Source organism: Symsagittifera roscoffensis, chromosome 2 (genome assembly GCF_963678635.1).
Source record: "Symsagittifera roscoffensis chromosome 2, txSymRosc1.1, whole genome shotgun sequence".
In the NCBI taxonomy this organism is placed as follows: domain Eukaryota; kingdom Metazoa; phylum Xenacoelomorpha; order Acoela; family Convolutidae; genus Symsagittifera; species Symsagittifera roscoffensis.
Genome location: NC_087063.1, coordinates 20,601,817 through 20,621,925, shown reverse-complemented (window position 1 = coordinate 20,621,925; position 20,109 = coordinate 20,601,817). Strand labels below are relative to the sequence as shown.

The window sequence follows — 20,109 nt, the reverse complement described above, 5'->3', positions numbered from 1 at the left end:
GTTTCAATCCAATTTTGCTTTTGATTTGTTTCTAAGCTCAGTTCTTTTTCTTCGTTCAAAGGAAGGCAAACAACACTATCAAACAATGAAGTTTAAAATGTTACCAAAAGCGTGGTCGACTCCTAATTTCGAAAATGGATTTAAATTATTAGATTTCCCAGCGAAATAAAAAATTTGCCTATCGGTGCACTTTTCGCAAATTGCGTTAATTTTATCGCCAAAGAGCCAATCATAAATAGTTCTGGAATTTCAAAGAGCTTTAAGGGCATCTATTTTTTCTTTGAACGTCGATACATAAGATTTTTTCGAAAAACATAGTCAGTTTTTTTCTGTTTAATTGCGTTCACTGACTCTTTTCCAACTGTCTGTTTGCTATGTTTTTTTTTAGAAATCAAATTCCTCATTTTGAACTCATTCAGCGGAAATGTCTGAAAGGGACAACAATGGTTCCGAAGAGTTTGAATTCAATAAGGACCTGTTTCTTTTTGCAATTTTAATCTTTCAAAAATGTCGGCCGATCATTTATCGGCTTTTTTTTTGTAGACAGTTACCAGAACACAAACTTTTCTTATCATTAAATTGTTGGCTACGCTCAATTTTGATTTTTCTGTGGTTTGAACTTGATCAGCGAAAGTGTGAGAGCCACAAAAAACGAGATTTTTTCTGGTTTAAAATGGGGCTTTAATTTTCTGAATATCCAGCGGAATGAAATAATATTTTGATCCAGTTTCCGCTGAATGGCACAAGAAAAAAGTGCCGATCGTACGTAAACAATTCTGGAAGTTCAAAGAGCTTTAACGTGATTAATTTTTTTAAATTCGAAAGTTGAAAAAAGTTCGGAACTTACCGGAGAGACGTTTAATTTACAATAGTGCAGAATGTTCCGACCATAGTCTTGAAACTTACAAAAAAAAATGTTTTTCAGAGATACTACATTTAGGCGTATTCGACAGTAAAATAGGCAAATTGGACAACAGTTTTTGTAGAAAAATTACTAAAAAAAACAATTAACAAATCTAAAAAAAACGTTAAAAAAATCAATTTTGGCATTGAATAAAATTAAGTTTGAGCGGCTTCCATTAAGCATAAATAAGCTATTTTAAACCTACTCGCTTACCTTTACCCACTTGAAATTAGACCAAAAATTATTCGAGTACTTATTTAACGCTGTGGAATGTGTTCCTTGACACGTTTTCCTCAAATTGAACGTCATTTGAGACAAATGAAGTTTTGGTAATAGTCTTTTTTAGTCTTTAAAAAATTACTTTGTGGCTTTCTTTTTAATTTGAGTCCGCTAATTTGTAATGTTGTAATTGTGCAGTTTCTTCAGTCGTGCGAAGCTCCGCTGTGCTTCACCTCTGTTTTTTTGAAGTTTTTCGCTTTGGTGCAATGGTCGGAGTGTTCTGTTCTGCACAGCAACCTGCTAATCTTGTCATTGAATATAGTTAGTAGCGGCACACTTATTGTAATATATATATTTTTAATGTAGTAGCGGCTCTCTTATTGTAATATATAGCCAGTTTTTTATAAGCGTTCTTTTTGTTTTAGAGATATCAGCAATAAAAAGTGCACTCTCCCGGTGAGCAGTGCAGCCGGGAATTTAGACGAGAACACTATCAACCACTTGAACCACTGTACCGAAAATGCCAATGGGACAGGACCTCTAGTGATGCAGACTGCAGCACAGGTTGAACCATGTCCATGTATAGAAGCTAGCAGGAGTCGAATGTCTCATCCAGCGGCCCAGGAACTAGTCGAGATTCAGTGAGTGTTGTTTCCTTTCCGCTCTTGTGTTCATTATAGTTTATAAGTATTGTTTCTACTTCCTGACTCTAAAGAAATCTTTTCCGGTCTTAAGTTAAAGCTTCGTGACAATGGTTATAATTGGGGCTAGAAGGAAGTCTCAATATCAGCTTTGGGTTTAAAAGGTGAAATAAACCGAGTGTTTGTCAACAAAAATAATAAAAAGGGACTGTTCTGAAAATGATGCAGAACTTAAATGTTGGAGCTTTTCTGATAAGGTTTCTGGGTTCGATATGGGGGTAGTTTTTATCATAAATAAGAATTATTTTATTCGACGACATCACTTCAACTGATAACAGGCGTTTAATGGGTATAAAGCGTTAAGGTGTTCTTTGTAAACCAATGGCGTAACAAGAATGACCCCTTTTGAGGAATCTGTTACATCATAAGTATTTTCATGCCGATGATTAGTCTGTTCACTGTGATGTGTTTCGTGGTATCATCTCGGGCTGTGTATCATTTTGTGTTTTCAGGATGATACCTCCTCATGGATTCATGGCCACAAGGTAACTGAACTCACCCTTTTCCATCTATGTCCCATTTTTGTGAATTGATTGTATATCTTCATTTGATAATTAATATTTTGTTTCTTAGCCGTCAATTTGAAGTTAAATGCTTTCTGCTTTATATGCAGTATATGCTTACACATGCGGTTTAGCGAGCGCACTGTCATATCGCGAATCTACTTTTTTTAACCAACCCAATCGCAAGTGAAAGTGCTCATTTTGATGGCACTTTTGTTGCTTATTATTGGCAGCTCGTGGATGCTTTCATAAAACTAATTTCTCTTTTTTGTCTATATAGACACTTTTAAAGCTACACTTGGCGTTTTTTTGCCAAGTGCAGGTTGGCCTCCGTGTTAAATATATGGCTGTTCTCGAACTTCTGTTCGATGTTTTTTTCTCGTGAAGTTCGGTGCGATTGTTTTTGAATAATATTTTCAGTAATTCTCAACCCCCTCGTCTTAAAATTTAAAAAAAGGTTTTCGATTTCGCTATTTTACACTCGAAGTAATGGTATGAGATGGGATGCAAATTTTTTGATTTTTTTTTGCAAAATGAATTTTCTTTGAAATCTTAAGTGGTCGACGATCAACTATCTGTGACATGGCTAAGTATGAAATGCTTTTAAGCAAATGATCCAAAAACGATTAAAGAGCACTTGGGAAAATGGAAACTCATCTCTTAAGTGTTGTTTGCAGCGCGTGTTCTTTCCGTAAATGTGGGAACTATTGCCTACGAGCAATCCCAATGTAAAGAAATCACTGATGGTTGAAATAAATGCGTTTCCTTTTGGCGGCTTGAAAATCTGAAATAATAGAATGCACGCTCTTCGGAATGTGTATTTTTGATCAGGATTTAATTTTTCCACCATGCTATTGCCTGTAGTGTTTCTGGTTGATTTTGTAAAAATGCTCTAGGTGATGTGAATAATGACAAATAAAAGCCATTTCCTTAGGAGTTTCAATAAATGATTGACCGTGCGAGTGCGTGCAAAGGACCATTTGCTGAGCCAAAATTAGTTTTCAGCTTAAGAGCACGTAGCTTTTCTATTTGTTGATGAGCGCATCCTGGAGACGTTGACGTGAACAACTATGGCTGATCGCTGTGAAAGATCGATAGCTACCGCTTAAAAGTGTGATATTTGTCGCTCTAAATGATGCATGCCTGAGATATGTGAAACATATGAGACTCGAAGAATCATGCTCATCTTCTTCCCTTAAAATTAATTGACCGTAATTGAGTTATTCAGAAACGCATGTGTGTCGCAGAGAGCTAGATAAATTGATTGCACCTGACTGCAAACAAAAAAATGTGTGTTAGAATGACTAGGTGTGTACACGTGTGAAATGACCATCGTAAGCTATGTTCAACTTTTATGGTGGAAAACCGCTCCGGTTACCATGATCATAAACTAAGCATTTTTTGGATATTTTTCTGCCCTGCGAAAGATTGTCTCACCCTCAAGAAAAGAGTGCGGGTTTCAGTGAACCTCGGGACAAAAGTGTTGAGTATTATTGTGTTATGTGTTTTAGTTGGAGGTATCAGATGTTCTCCAAGTGCCACCTGATTCAAACTGGACTCCATGTAGTGCAGATGGCACTCAGCTACATCCTCATGTTGGTGGTGATGACATTCAACGTCTGGCTATTCCTCGCTGTCATCCTCGGCTTCGGAGCTGGATATTTCGTCTGTGGCTGGTGGCATTGCGGACCTGTCGTAGATCCCAACGAACATTGTCACTAGAATGTTCTAGAAGGATCACCAGCTAACATAAATCTAAGACTCTACAAGAATGGTCTAGAACTGAAATACACATCTTTGAAGTGCATATTATGACGTCATCGACTCAGAGTGCTCCGACAATGCTCAAAGATATTATCCTAATAGCCGTATCCTAAATTTTGATATCCGGAAAAGCAAACATATATTTTTGATGTTTTTCTTGCTCGTAGAAGTAGAAGTATATATGATGCGATGAACATAGTTTTGCTGTGGAATTCTCATGCAGTTTGCGGACCAAATTCGTTGCTTGAAATGGCGCTGCCAATTTGTAATGTCAAAGGCTTTTTTTATTGTTTCGTTTGCATGCTGGTCCATTTTGCTTCATAAAATGGATCCAATGTTATGAAATTTCCCCCTTTGAAAAATTAACCCGTTGCTTATAATAGGGTTTGCAATACTTTTCCACCCTAGCAATCTCTGTACATAGCTATTGATAATATGCCAGAATATTGCAATATAATTTTTGCTATTTCTTTTGTCAAGGCAGCTTGAGAAGTATGGTGACTTATGCAGCCAAAAAATACGGAACAAAAGACGCTCGCTGTGGAAGTAGAACAGAAGAATCCGATCACATTTGCGAACATTGAACAAAAGCAAAAATCAATTCAAGCTTGAAAAGTCATAATTAATAGAGAAACTCACTCTTAATTAGCCTAAATTTTAACTCGGTTTGCCGAGACAACTTTTTGTTAGGATATTTGCAAGTATCTATTGAATCAGGACTGAAAAAATTTTAATATGTTTCAATAGACCGGAATATATTTCAAATAGGAACAACCGATTTGAAGCTTAAGATACAATATCGGTGCCAATTCGTTGTTCCTTTGACACGGTAGCTCAAAAAGTATGTTGATGCTTATGCAGTTTAAAAAACAGTTCAAAAGGCCCTCGATGTTTAAGTAGAACAGAAGATTCCTATCTCAGCTAAGATCGCAAAACAAAATGTTTGATTTTTTCTCTTTTTGTGAAAATTATATTGTTTATTAAGAGTCATGAACTTAGTGAATGCTCTCATATAGGTCTTCGTGAGTTTTTTTTTTTTTTTCACGTAAAATTTGTTCACGCTCAATTTTGATTGTTCGCGGTTTGACTTGTGATTTTTCAAAAGTAATGAACTTAGTGATGACTCTTAAATAGGTCTTATTGATTTTTTTCAGGAAAAAGTTTTAAAATATTGATGCCCTTCGGTAAATATGTTTTTTTTTCAGTTCAGTTGAAACTCATCGGCAGAAAGTGAGGCAAGTTGCACTATCCGAATATGAACGTGGAATTGGCGCAAAAATTCATGAACGATTTTTAATTTCGAAAGTGGAATTTAATTTTTAGATTTCCAGCGGAATAAAAACTTCACCTGTTGATCCAGTTTTCTCTAGTTGGATTAATTTTATCAAAAAAGCGGCAATCGTAAATCGTTCTAGAAATTCAAAGAGCCGAAAGGGCATCTATTTTTTTCTTAGAACTTCGAAAGTTGAGATTTTTTCATAAAAGTGAGTTTTTCTTGTTTACTTGCGTTCCTTACTCTTTTGCAATCGTCGATTGGCTATGTTTCTTAATCTATTCCATTATGTTTAAATGCGGGCTTCACTATCTCGCCATGTTTAATGTTTTTCAACGTATTTTTTTATGTTAAATAAAGGAGTTTTTTCACGTTTAAGCAATATCGTATATTGCAATGGTTAAGATTTTTTAAACTATTTTCCTGTTTGAAACTATTTATTTCACCAAGTATGAAAATAGCGACCCAATAGTAGGATGCTGTCAGAGTTTCTCCGGTGGTGCAATTTTGGCCTCCATATATGAATAAGCAAATCCTTTTAGGTTACGAGATACGGCAATTTTCGAGATTTTTCTTAAAACTTAATCTTAACAATTTCTGGTAACTTAAAGTTCTCAATTCTGTAGGTGGGAGTTGTCAGGGTACTCTCAGGGGTTGCGCGTCTTGCCTCCAAATCTCACTTCTCAAGTACTCGTAGTTTTAGAGACGTTTTTTATGATTTTTAAAAAGTTTTCGAAAAACTTAAGATTTGATAAAATTCAAAAATTTTGAAGGTATCTATACTGTATTTGGAAAATGTGAGGGTACTCTCAGGACTTGCGAATCTTGCCCGTGGATATGACTGCTCAAATCCTTGTAGTTTTTGAGAGTGCACGTTTCTTAAGATTTTTCAAAGATTTTTGATATAATGAATTTCACAAAATTTGAAGTTCCCATCTCTATAGTGAGGCTCTTTTAGGGTACACCCAGGAGTTGCGATTTTCACCTTCGAATTTGACTGCTCAAATCCTTGTTGTTTTCAAGATATGACGTTTTTCTGTGATTTTTTTAAAAAACTTGAATTTACTTTTTTCTTCAAAATTTGGAGTTCCCAGCTCTGTTTTGGGCGCTATTATAGATTTCTCAGTTTCTCGGAAGTTGTGAATCGTGCCTCTAAACTTGACTGCTCAAATTGTTTTAGTTTTTTAGAGATGACGTTTTTTTCTGACTTTTTCAAAAAAAATTTTAGAAGACTTAAATAACTGTTTTTCAAAATCTGAAGCTCCTCACCCTGTAGTTGAGGGCTGTCCCAGTACTCTCAGGATTTGCGAATCTTGCCTCCAAATATGACTATTCAAGTCTGTAAATTTTTCGAAATATGAAATTAATTTTTTTCAAGTTTTGTTTTGAGAAAACTTAAATTTGAAAAATTTCTCAATTTGAAATTCCTAACCATGTAGTTTCTTTTTATGACAATACTCTCATGAGTTGCAAATCTTTATTTGAAGTTTTCGAATTGTGACGTTTCTTCGTTCATTTTAAATTTTTTCAAAGAACTCAAAACCACAAATTTTTATGGTTTTTGAAATTTGAATAAAACTTGATAAAAAACTTCGAAAATTTTGAAACTACCCACCCTTTAATTGGTTGCTGTCAGGGTAAACTTGAAGGATGCAGATCTTTTTTTCAATATATACGGTTTTTATGAGTTGTTAAAAATTCTAAGCACGGGAGGTGCGTTACAGTTAGTTTCAATGTATTTTCATTGTTAAAAGGAAGGCAAACTCCACCATCGAACAGCAAAAGTGTAAAGGTCACAAAAAACGTGATCGACTTCTTATTTCGAAAAAGTAAATTATTTATTACTTTCGAGATCACCATAGTGTGTTATTACGAATCTTTCTAACTTTTTTTTTCCAACCTGACTCGCAAATAAAAGTGTTCATTATAAGTGTTCACGTATTTGAAAATTTCACTGTAGCATTGGAAATTGCATAGCATCTGTTCTCTGCTTTATTTGTTGTGGCTAGTGTTTGGTGTTTAGTAAGCTTCCGTGGTTAGTGTGTGAGACTCTTAATCTCTTGGTCATAAGTTCGAAACTCAGAGGTAGCCGAATTTTTACTAGTTCCAGGCTTTTTTCTAGTTTTTGTCATTACCTTTTAAAAGATGCTTTTTTCGTGTTTTCGCAAGTTTTCCGAAGCGAAGCTCTGCCTTTGTGTCAGATTTCCCAGCTAGATAAAAGTTTTACGTTTTTGTTCCAGTTTTCTCAAATTGGGTTAATTCTAACAAACAAAGTGTCCATCATAAGTTGTTCCACAAATTCAAAGAGCTTCAAGGCCGTCTATTTTTTTTATTCTTCCATACACCAGAACAGTGTATTGCAGAATTGACTGAATATTTGACCTAAAGTATAAGATTAAACTCGATTTTGGACATTCTAACGAATTATAAAATCAAGTCCGCCTTGTTTTCTGATTCTGTTCCGCACGAAATCAATACACCAGAAATCCGTATTGCAGAATTGGCTAATTGTTTGACGTAAAGTATTGGACTAAAACTGATTTTGGAACAAAATGGCGAATTTTTGAATCAACGAATTTTTGGAAACATTAAGTGAGGAAAAGTTTAAATACACAGTTTTGTTCATTTTCAGTGATAATTTAATAAAATTTATTCATCGTTTCGCCCCAGTTAGATCGATTCGCCCCTCTTATGTTTGTATCATCTGCAAACAAAAAAAGTTTCATTCGATTTGCAAACTTTCTGTATGAGGAACATGAGGTATTGATATCAGGAACAAAGGGGTTGCCGAAATGGAACCTCGCGATATACTGCTACTCACTTCAAGCCATTAAGATCGATATTTTTTTATTCGAAAAAAACTGCTTAACATAATTTAAGGAAAAGCATTCCGGATATTCCCATTTTCTGTTGTACATAGCACGCTCGAAAACTTTACTCCAGGTTACGAGAAGGGATATTGTACAGCTTTGATTCTTCTTCATCAAGCAGTTGAGCTGGGCTGGAAGGCTGATTTGAACCACTTATTTATGAAAACTTCCAGTAGGGGTACATTTTTAGCTAGGCTTCTTTTAAAAATGACATTGATAGTTTTATCTAAACCAGTTGATGTCGTGTACTGCATGGACGTTTTAATTTCTACTACTTGTTTTGGTAATTGTATATATCGCGTAGAAAAATTGAGCTTCTCATTGATAAGCTTTCAGTTAGATTGTGGTATTTCATGGGCCAGGATTCTTTGTTGCTATCTCAGTTTACTTCCTAGCAATTTTGAATCGATTTCCTGCATTCGAGATTGATTGTTTTGACCATGGTTTAGATAGCTGGTTACGTTTCGCAATCAATTTTTTTAAGAATTATCCATGAACACTGAGTTGCTTTTCAACTTGACTATCTAAAAGGAGCAATTTGCTTTAGTACTATCGTGATTTGATTCAAACTGATGAAAGCAATCATCTAATGATTCTGATTAGTTAGTAGTTTATCAATGATTTTGAGAATAAAGCTGTTAACGTTCTTTTCCAGATTAAAGCTGTCAACGTTTACTATTGACTTAAGAAAACAAGTATCGTGATAAATTTTTAGTATCTTCGTTTTTTTCCGTGCGACGTGTAAAACTGGTAGTCGAAAGTAATCGGAGTGCGATCAGAAATTGACATGTTATCTCGTACTTGAGCAGGTCTGGCTGTAACTTTTAAAGAATGAAGTCATCTGAGAGTTTCATTTGTATTTGCAATTCGCCTTGGTTTTGCGGTCAGCTGTTCAAAGCCATTGATTTCAATGACATCATAATTTTTCGGGAGAAATTATTCGCTTTTTTAAATACCAATATTGAAGTCACCGCAGGTTATAACAGGATGTTTTTTGTTTAAAGCTACAAGAGTCTTTCGTAGTTCATCATGAAAACAAACTTTGTCGGCTTAGTTGGATAATAAACAGCGTTAAGTGGAATACTTTCACGTAAATTAATAAACTAACTGCTAACGAACTCCGGTGTTCTTCAATGAGAGACCATTTTCGTTACATTGAACTAAGACTCCTCCTTCATTCTTCTTTCATTCAAAGCAATTTATATCCTCGGCTTCATAAAGCCTATTTTCGCTGAGACATACTCGGTCAGGCGGTGACTCAAGGTCGGTTATTAATGCTTCCAAGTCGTCATGATGTTTACGCATAGATCGTAAAATTAAATGTAGCATTTTATCAATTTCAAGATTTGAGGAATTGGCAACCTTCAAGTTTGAGAGTTTGGGTTTAATATTTAGTTGAATAGGTTCCTGGTGAAAAATCATCTTGTTGAAAAACTCCGTCTTGGCAGCTGCTCATCATTTTGTTATATCTGTATCCCGGGAATTCACCTTTCATACCGCCCAGTTATTCGATCAACAAGTTGACAAACCATTTTTCCATTGAACAAATATGGCTCCTTCTTCATTTCAGCTCGACTGACTTTGATCATTCCGAGCAAAAGTTTTACTCGCGGAAGGCTCAGATCTTCGAATATGTTAATGGTACCCGTTTGCTCATTCTCGGAAACTTGTTTCGTTTTGTAGCATTTTGACTTTGGTAATTCTCAAATTGAAGAACCACGTGGGCAATTAAAGTCTCGTGAATTGCAACGTTGGCTCCTATCCTTTTACCTTTATCTGTTTTTAATCAGTTTTTTCGTCGTAGCTTTCCTTGGTTTCGTTCATTGGCAGTCCTAGAATTCGTATGCTGTCGCACCTGTCGTAGCTCTCTAATTTTTCTGACTGACGTCTTGAAATAACAATTGTAGGCTTGTTGGTCCACTTCGGACGTATCATTGTTCATTAATTAGTTTGTTCCAACTACTGCAGGATTGACAGCTTCTTTAATTGAGGTCATTAGTTTTTTTATCGAGATATTCAATCATTTGCGGCAAGGTAGTTACCGTCATAAAATGTTTTCAAAATTGGCGTTTGCCTTCGTTCTACCAATGGAGTCAATGATTTTATTATTTGAATCTGTTAATTGCCTTCTCTGAAATTATTTAATAAGTTTATCAGAGCAATGGGAGAGTTTTATTATGATGCAGCACTCAACCGTATCTAAAAATTTTTATTCGTGTCTGATTTTGCGTGGGAAAAATTGAAAGTTGGAAAAAACAAGCACCAAATACAAATCACCGTACCACCTTTTAGTCGGAATAGTTAATCAAATACGAACAACCGGGTTGAAGTTGAAGATTCTGAAGAGTTAAAGGTAAAGGTGACGTTTTAAAGTAGATAGTAATACAGGCTATTAAGTGTCAATGATCGATGTGAATACACTTATTTGGTTCGAATTTTCAAAATATATTTCATTTTTTAATTTTCCCAGCCAAAGAAAACATTTTCGATGGATTCAGTTTTTGCTCAAATAACGTCAGCTTTATCAAAAAAAGCACTCGTAAAATGTTAAAGTTTAGATTTTAAAAGAGCTCTAAATCCTTTATTTTTTTCTTTGGAATTGAATTAATTAGGTTTCGTGTGCATTGGCACTTTTCCAATTGTCAAATTTTAAAATATCTGTCCTGGAAAATATAAAGAGTTTTTACCTGTCATCATTTCTTGGCGAAGTGTTGGGGTTTATTATGTGTAACCAGACAATAAATCAAAGCAAATACTCGAACATATTTGGCGCCCAAGTTTCATGCTTAGGCCGAAATGGGTCAGTGTCAAAAAATCGGCTTAGAACTCAAATTATCGTGTGCCTGCAAACTTACAAAAAAAGGTCGTTATCGTTGCGCGGTGAAGCTACACCGAAATCAAGCATCAAGCATCGGGGGCTTCTCTCATGTGCGAAGGACCGAATAGGCGAAAAAACTTGTGGGCCAAGGACCGAAGACAAAATTAGCCGAAAGTCAATTTTTAAAAAGAAGCAATTGCCATTCAATTGAATTGAATTAAATGAAGCAATTTTTTGCTTCTTTCATAACGAAAACCTTGAAGTATAAAAATTGTCCCTATTCGGCAGCGGTCAGTGACAATTTGAAAATTTTGCATATTTCTGCCGTTTTTATATTCGGCCAATTTCAATACTCAGTCCCTTGAAAAGGTTACTTTCTTTCCAGATTTTAAGTAACTGGAATCTGATTGACTGATTTTTATTTTCGCTACGGTAAGAATTTAAAATTTGGATTCAGAGGTTTTGAAACCCTGCTGCTCAGTTTTTTTTGCATTGTGTAACTTTCACAAAAAAAAAGATATCAATGTGAAATGATGAGTTTCAAAATTGATTGTAGCTCAATTTTTTTTTATATGACAACAATTTGTTCAATTCAACAGTTGAAAACTTTTGGTACATCTAGTTCGTTTTGACTCATCGTAACAAATTTTTAGACTAAATAGCATTCTTCAAATTGTATTTCGGGGAGCTTAATCTTATGCTATGTTTCTCTTTGTATAGCAAGTGTTGCGAGAAGTTATGAATATTCCCCTCTGTGTCCTTAGTTTTGTTAGAAAACCCCCGAAATACTGCAATAAGAAGTGCAAGAACTCTAAGTACCCTTTTTCGTAGTAAAATGCACTATTTTGTCCTACTCATTTAAATCTGTAATGCCATCGTGACTTTCAGTGTACCATATGCGCAAAGTACGTGTACCATATATTTGTAATTGGGTGTCCCACTCTTTCACCCGACGTGATTTAACCCCCAATTTTTACACCATCTACTTTTTAACCCCGTAACAAGATAACCCCACAACATTTTAAACCACTTTTAATACCGATAATTTGAGACCCGAAAAGCCAGTCTTTTTTCACTTGATGCCTCTAGCATCTCAAAAATCATTGCATTTCGGTTAGTTAGAGAAATAATCCCTCGTTCACACGTTTAAAACCGAGATGACCTACATAGTGCTAATTGAAAGCAACTCAAGAATTATAAAAAATGTACATAAAATCATAGTGCCTTACACTTGAACGATTGTTTTACTTTTCTATGAGCTAAAATGTTTGAACCGTCCTTCCATTTTACTTTATCCTCCAAAGACAAATAAATATTAGTGGTATCAGGCCACGAGTAATATCTTAAACGTAAGAACAAAACCACTACTAACTGGAACTGCTCAAAAATCAGAATCATAATGCCGAGCAACAGCAACTACGGATGGCGAAAGTTTTATTCAAACGAGGGGTGAGCTTAATAACGACATATCTACGGGAATACCTGATGCTCGACTAGTTTTGAAAAATCAAGGACCTGATCGAGAGTAATACTACGACTGTCGCAGTCGCCACAGCAATTGAGTCCATAACAGACAATCTTGCCACTCAATTAGCCCTACCATCAAAGGAAAATTTAGTTCAAACAGCAAAACGCATGCGCAAGCAACGAGAACAGGTTTTACCAGACTCCCCAGCAACAAGAAACTTCGAAATACCCGAGCTATTTCAGAACTTTGTAAGGTCTCTGACAGTGGACAGTATAATCACGAAAGGATCATTTTATTCGGCCACCCAGAAATGCTACGTGTGCTCAAAAAGTCAAATTTTTGGTTGGCGACGGAACTTTCAAAATTACTCCTAAAATGTTTTATCAACTGTACTCTATACTTGTTAGTCCTTCAGGAATTGCCCTCGCTTGCATATATGCTTTCTCACCAAATCAAACGGAAAAAACTTACCATTGTTTCTTAGAGGTCCTAAAAAACTTAACCCCTGACAGTAAACCTGAAAAAATGTTGCTGGATTTCGAGCAGGCCGCTTTTCAAGCGTTTCGAAAAAACTTGTAGGATAAATTAGTCGAAGAAATTCAAGTGGTATGCGATTGCACTATAAAAAAGTCGGAAAAAATTGCAAAAGTTGACGAGCCCTGTCTGTATTTTGGATCTAATTACATAAAAAGTCTAGTCCCGAACCGAGAAGTCCTATTCCCCCCTTCACTGTGGAACCAAAGTGATGCGGCAATATCCGGTTTCGCAAGAACAATAAATGACGTGGAGGGCTGGATAATGGCATACAGTCATACTTTAGTGGTTCACACCCTAGTATTTGAAAAATTATCGCAAACTTGCAAAAGGACGCCTCCCTTCAAAAACTTAGTTTCTTTAACGCCTCAAGCGGGCACCAATTTACAAAAAAGAAAGTACCGAGTTCTAAACGAAAAAGTGCAGGTTTACGAAGAGAAAACTGATTTGCATTACTTTTGTCAATTTTTTGTCAATAGTTGTTTGTCAAGTTTTTTATTTAGACAAAAAAACGCATTGACTTGACTCGCATTTGAAAAATGCTGTCTCTAGCAATTTGATCCCGGAACAATCGCTCATTTGGTGGGACGCTAGGTTGGGACTAGGGGCTGGCGAACCCTTTAGACATTGCGTTGTATGCCGACAGTTCAAAAAAAATGACAAACCTTAGATGTTTCGAAAAATTAGTTAAGTTTTACTTAAACTGATTGCCATTTGGGAAAAGCTTAGATTTTATCGATGAAAGTTTTGGTCACAACCAATTTTGATTCCGTAATTCCTTTATCGGCCATTTAATCTTTTATTAGCAAGGTTGTTTTCAAGATCAAGTTCAATGTTGCACAATTCTAATTATTTTTGATTAATAATTTGAATCATGGCGATCGGATTGATTTTCAAATTCGTATCAAAGTCTAGACCATCGGCAAGGTCATTTCTGTTTAAATTTAAACCCCAATTAGCAGCTTGCATGTTATTTCGATTTGCTTCGCCAAAAGTTTTGCAATTAAACCTTTGATGTTTACGGACTCTATCGTTCCGAATTCCTTTCAAGTAAGTTTCACTTTGATTCTAACAATTGGTATTAAAAAGGGGTTAAATTGTAGTGGGGCTATCCAATTTTAGGGTTATATGAGAGGGGGTTAAGAAAAGGGGGTTAAAAAACGCGGGGTGATGAGCTTGGGAACCTTTTAATTTATAGCAACGAGCCAAACGGAAATATGATGTCGAAAATTTGAACACTACTCCCGTATTTAAAAAAATATTTATTGGACAAAGAACTTCATTTTCGAACTTTGTTCCGAAATGACGTTTTTTCAGAGACTGCTTCTCAAAATTGATTTTATTTCTTAAAAGATTTGCATTTTGAAATTGTTTTCGTGCTGAATTTTGAGATCTAATCTCCATTTTTTTTCTGGCTTTTCAGCTATCGGATAGCTGCAATGTCGAATTATATCACTATCATCGGTTTAGTTTTATCTGTTTAGAACAATATTTGGCCGTATGGTTTTTTTGTCAATTTTATCAAAACTTGAGTGCCATTACGGGCTTTTTTGCCTGACAATAAATTAGCAGAATTAGTAACTTTTATTAACATGAACATGCTCACAAAATAATCACATAATTTAATCACGACATGCATTATTTTTCGAATAGATTTTCGGCGTGTCACTGATGATTGTTACATTGTTGAACTAGGCTAGCCATCATGCGGAAAGCTGCGTTGAAAGAGATAGTGTTTAAATTTTACTGAGAGCATAGAATGCTCGAAGAAACCTTTGTTCGCAGATTTGTTAACTTGCAAAGACTTTTTCTGTTTTTTTTTGCTCTTTCATGGTGTTTTTTTTTTCAATTGTTCGCGGCTGGAGTTTTGCTGACAAAGAGTGCCATAAAATTGGACCGGAAATTATTACCGAATAAAATATAGATATAAAAGTTTGCTGAATTTATGAGACAGTTTGTATTCAGTACAATTGCAAACATCATGAAGCCTGTTGCCTGCTGCTTTATTGTAACCATCGGATTGTTGAATATTGCCAAGGTTAGGACCGAATGAAGCAGACAAAGCACTCCGAAGAATAAGCAGACGACAATCATTTGGCGAGTGATCTCGTTCTCGTGGTTTCTGTTCTTCGTCGAGCTTACTTTCCTCCGTTTCTTCCTGGCGTTCAGTTGCAATTTCACTATGGTGATTGTGGTCAATATTAACACCAAAGTAACAGGTATCAGACCGTTTAAAATGCTGTCAATTAAAGGCCGTAGCCGAAGGAAGTATCTTGGACTTATTAGCCCAAATTCACGCGGTACGCATTGAAAAAGCCATTGCGAATCTATCCGGAAAACGAAAACCAATGGAAAATTCCAGACAAATTCCAGGAGCAAAACGACTGAAGTAGCCACTAAACTTACTCGTGCTTTGCCATATAGTTTATATTTGATTGGAAAAACAACTGCGATGCATTTATCCAAACTGAACAAAACTGTTACATAATAAGATACCGATGACGTAACCCAGGAATAAAGGATGCCCGTTACACAAGTGAAGTCATTAACAGATTCAAACTCGTAGCCTAAAAATAACAGAAATAAATCAACAAAACCATCGTAAATTACCGACAGAAGGTCAAAGAGAGCTAAGGAAAACATAAACCCAGATCCTGAAGTTAATTTTTCCCATTTTGATATGATGATCATCGTGGAAACATTTCCGAAACAACCGAAAAAGGTGAAAACGCATGCGCAAATTTCAATGATGAGTATCGCGTTCTGAACAGATGGGTAAGCATCTTCCCAGTCGAGCAGGGAAAGGGGTTCTGTTATGTTAATCATTCTTTAATTTAGTTTTTCTGGTTTTTTGTTAGGAACGTTATTTTTGCAATAAGGGTTCCGATTTTTTGGCAGATAGTGATACTGGAATAGTCAAAACAGATCAAAGCTTGAAATGAATTTTCTTTAATAAATCAGTTCAACTCTTTTCAAAGGTACTGATTTCAAATTAGAAAGATAATTTTACCCCGCCTCGAGGATGTAACCTTTCAAATTTCATTGGCATAGAATTTATCAATTGTTTGAGTTGTGACGAAATGGGTTGCCTGGAAACAATTTTGGACATTTCTGACTTGTGAAGGAAATACTGAACAAAGATATTTGCCTCTCGGGAGCAATTTCACCAGAGCTGACTTTAACAGGAAAAAGATTTTTGATGCAAATTGAATTTTATTGAAATAGTTTTCCAGAAGCAATTTATAATTAAAAGATTAGCCTCAAGCTAGGAACAGCGAGTCGTGTTTGTTCAGATTTCAAACCTTTTGTTTATTGTTCCAACTTTCGGAGACTGACGCATTATTTGTGCTCGGGGTAGTTTTTTCTCCAGTTTTTTGGCTTCTTAGGTAGCCATTCTTGGCGGAATGTTTTCATGCCATCTGAAAGCTTTCGATGTTTGGTGTCCAAAGCTAAAAATTAAAAAAAAAAGTCACCTGGGACCATTTGTTTTCATGTTATGGGGGCTTCAATTTGGGACTACTTTGACTAGCATAATTCAAATTGGTACAATTAACGCGCGATATATTTCCTCCAAATATTTCTGTAGCAGTATAATGTCATATATGCCTTAACATTTGATTAGTAAAAAATTAACACAGTTGACGAATTTTTAATTCATCAAATGAACCGAAAAAGGTTATTTGTTTCAAACAGCAGTACAATGATAAGATTTCATATCTCAATTATCTCGCAAATATATAAATGAAAAAAAAAATTTGGCTATATGTTTTCCAATTTATTACATGCAAAATTGTGTCTTTTTGTATTTTTGCAGCATTGAATTGGCAATTTATTAGCAAATGTAGCATCGTCCTTACTGGCTACTTTTTGGAGAATTTAAGCATCCGTGGCTGAGTAGTTAGTGCGTGAGACAAAATTGCAAGGTGGCAGATTCGAAACATACACGTAGACGAGTTTTTGCTAATTTGAGGCTTATTTTTATTTTTTATTATTTTACTTGATAGAGTTGCTTTTTGGTCGTGTTCTCGCAAGTGTTTAAAAATTTCACACGCGTTTTTTGATTTTTTTTTGCAGTTAGATTGTTGTTCCACTTCTGTTCCGAAGAAAATACGGAGTATTCATTCTTGATGGTATTTTTTATTCAGTCAAATTTCGTCTTTTAACTTAGCATTTTTGGCACTTTTCATAAATATACCATCTGAAAGCTATCGTTGCCGTGAGCTCACTTTTAAAAAGTTTTTGTATCTAGTTAAGTTATAGTGGTTGAAAATTGCTTTTTTGTTATAATGAACGCGGGATATGTTGTGATCTTTAATTACGCGCAAGCGGCAGACTAAATAATTGGCTTTAGGCCAGCAATTTGGTCTGTTCAATTCGATATGAGACTGTACAATATCCCTTTGTAGTTTACATAGGGTGTGGAGGATAACAGGAAGAAACAACTTAAAAAATATCATTGAATTTTCAGAAAATGGCGCAAAATGGGTTGATTTTACCGATGGTCTTTTTTGCATAACTAGTTTTCTCACTGCCGGAGCCATTATATTCTGGCCTTTTTTCAACTCGAATAAAAACAGGAAACAGAATCGGCTTATTTCAAGAGAATCGATGAACGGCAATTTTTAGTAAATTATGTTGCACGGAATTAGCAAAAACATTAAAATTATCAATCCAGAAAATGGGCTTGTTCATGCCTTGATTTGGTGATTTTTTGATTTTTCACAATGAACTCGTTTTCAGTTCACGCAGTTGAATTAACAAAAACTCAATTCCAAACCAATTTTGAACCGAATATAATTTTTGCATTTTAAGTTTTATCAGGTTCGGCTCAAATGTGATTCTCAAATGGAACGACTTAGGTAAGAATCGAACCCGCGCCGAATTCCCCGGAACGCACTATGTATACGCTGGCTATATAGCTGGTTTTGACAAGAGACTATACTGATTTTTTAATATACTTTCAACTTAATGCTATGTAGCATTAACACATTACGAGGCCAAACTGTGCACTGAATAGGCGCACAATTTTGTGTCTGTATGTTCCGGGATTCCACAGACAAGTCTTTAAACAAGTTAACAAAAGAAAAAGTGAAAGAATAAAAGAAGAAGAAAGGGAGCGTCCTTGTTGCGGAATCCGCTCACAACACTCAAAATGCACAGTTTGGCTTCATAATATGGCAATTATTCCAATTTATATCAAGGCAAGCAAATTGGCCGAAACAAGGCATTGTGAGCCCCAAGCTGTACCCGCATCCAGTTTCCAGCGTTAACAATTGATCATAATATCATTTTACTTCCAGTCTTTCAAAAGTTCAGAAAAAAAAAGATTTCAATCAATTAATAAGCTATTGTAATCTCCCTTTTTGAAATCAAATATAATCGATTATAATACATTATAAACGATTATAATCGAGTATTTCTATCCGAGTTTCTAATTTATTTGTTTTGCAGAAAAGTCTATTATAATCGATTATAACAGCTTATAGTCGTTTTTATTCGCCCATTTTGTTTTCGATCTTCCGCTTGAACTGCTTATATTTTATGCCTTTCGTAGACGATGGTTTCCGTAAAAAAATGGGAAAATTGTTTTGACAGTTTTGAAATCAATTCAAATTCATATATATATATTTTTTCATTTCTTGATTATAATTGTTTCATGATGCACATTCTAAGTTTTTTTGACCACCAAAACATCAGCACACTCTTTTAATTTCATGATTTATATAGAAGAATTATATTTCACCTACCGTGGGATTCTTTCATTTATTATGAAGTGATCTCTATGAAACTTTTGTTTTGTGGTAAGACTTTGTGTTCAGATGAACCAAAGAGTAACAAGACATCTCACTTTTAGAGATTTTTGACCGAAAAAAGGGTTGTAATCTATTATAAAAGATTATAATTGATTAAAGGAGATTAGAAGAGATCATAAGAGATTATAACAATTATAAGTTATTATAAGAGATTATGAGAGATTATAATAGATTATACGAGATTATAATAGGTTATAAGAAATTATGAGAGATTATAATAGTTTATACGAGATTATAATAGGTTATAAGAAATTATTAGAGATTTTCGGAAAAAATATAATCAATTATAAATGAATATAATTGATTATAATATCACAAAAAATGTTATCATTATAATGGATTATAAATCGTTTAAACATCTAAATTTGGCGAGTATAATTAATAAAAATTTTGATAAAAGTACAACTATAATTGTAAATTAATCTATTATTTTCTCTTTTTACTGAGTGCGGGTAATATTTATACTTGACGTTGCGTCTTGGCTGTTGATTTTCTCAGAAATAAATGAAACTTATTTTAGTCTCCGGACAAGAGTTCAAACGTCATCTGCGCCATTTATTTTGGTTATAGACGGGAATCGAACGCAGTGCATACAAACTTTTTAGTTGAATTAGTTAATATTACATTTTGGTCAGCGACTCAGTTTTGAAGCATTTGCTAACTTTTTTTTAGCTGTTAGTTCAATGTAACATTTCGACGCCACACTAGGTAACTTTTGTACAGGTTTATATTCCACAAACTATGTTTCTATTTTAAACTGGAAATTAATTTAACTGGATATTTTAACTGGATATAGATCTGAAATATTCGAACTGGATTTCACATAAATGAATGAATTTGAACTGAAGGCTAAATGAAGCTTCCACAACTAGCTTTCGTTTCAGAAAAACTATGCCAATTTTAGCGTAATTTGCTAATTTTGGTACATAACGAACGTTACTCAATCGCTTTGCTCGCTCAAAAATAGAAGAAAAATCAAAAATTTCAAACTGGTTTTTCTGGACACTGGGAAGTTTCTAGACGCGAGCGAGCACTGTTATAATTTTGTAAACTGTTATACAACCGAATTTGGCGCTGTATCTCAATGAAGTGAGTTCAAATAATAAGGGCCTGTAAAAACACAATTCAGCAGTCCAAGTACCACTGATTCGTAAAATAATTGTTCTCGGAAATCAATTTGTTTTTTTTTGAAGTCGCTGGAGTTAATTATTTCCTCAACCCTCGGTCGACGCAATTTTGGAC

The 20,109-nt window shown here is 34.9% G+C and overlaps 2 protein-coding genes across 2 annotated transcripts in view; one reads left to right on the top strand and one right to left on the bottom strand.

Moving 5' to 3' along the window:
- Positions 1 to 4,560, top strand: part of LOC134840253 (high affinity copper uptake protein 1-like) — a 53,013-nt gene extending 48,453 nt beyond the window's left edge. The window contains exons 4-6 of the mRNA XM_063856000.1: positions 1,549 to 1,764; positions 2,277 to 2,309; positions 3,839 to 4,560. Of these exons, the coding sequence (XP_063712070.1) occupies positions 1,549 to 1,764; positions 2,277 to 2,309; positions 3,839 to 4,049 (460 nt within the window). The 3' untranslated portion in view covers positions 4,050 to 4,560. The remainder of the gene's footprint in view (positions 1 to 1,548; positions 1,765 to 2,276; positions 2,310 to 3,838) is intronic.
- A 10,339-nt stretch (positions 4,561 to 14,899) lies between these two features.
- On the bottom strand, positions 14,900 to 18,817 carry LOC134839739 (FMRFamide receptor-like). The gene is made up of 2 exons (XM_063855362.1): positions 18,802 to 18,817; positions 14,900 to 15,621 (listed from the first exon to the last, which is right to left on the bottom strand). Exons 1-2 carry the CDS (start codon positions 18,815 to 18,817, stop codon positions 14,900 to 14,902), a joined length of 738 nt encoding a protein of 245 aa, XP_063711432.1.
- Between the last annotated feature and the right edge of the window lie 1,292 nt (positions 18,818 to 20,109).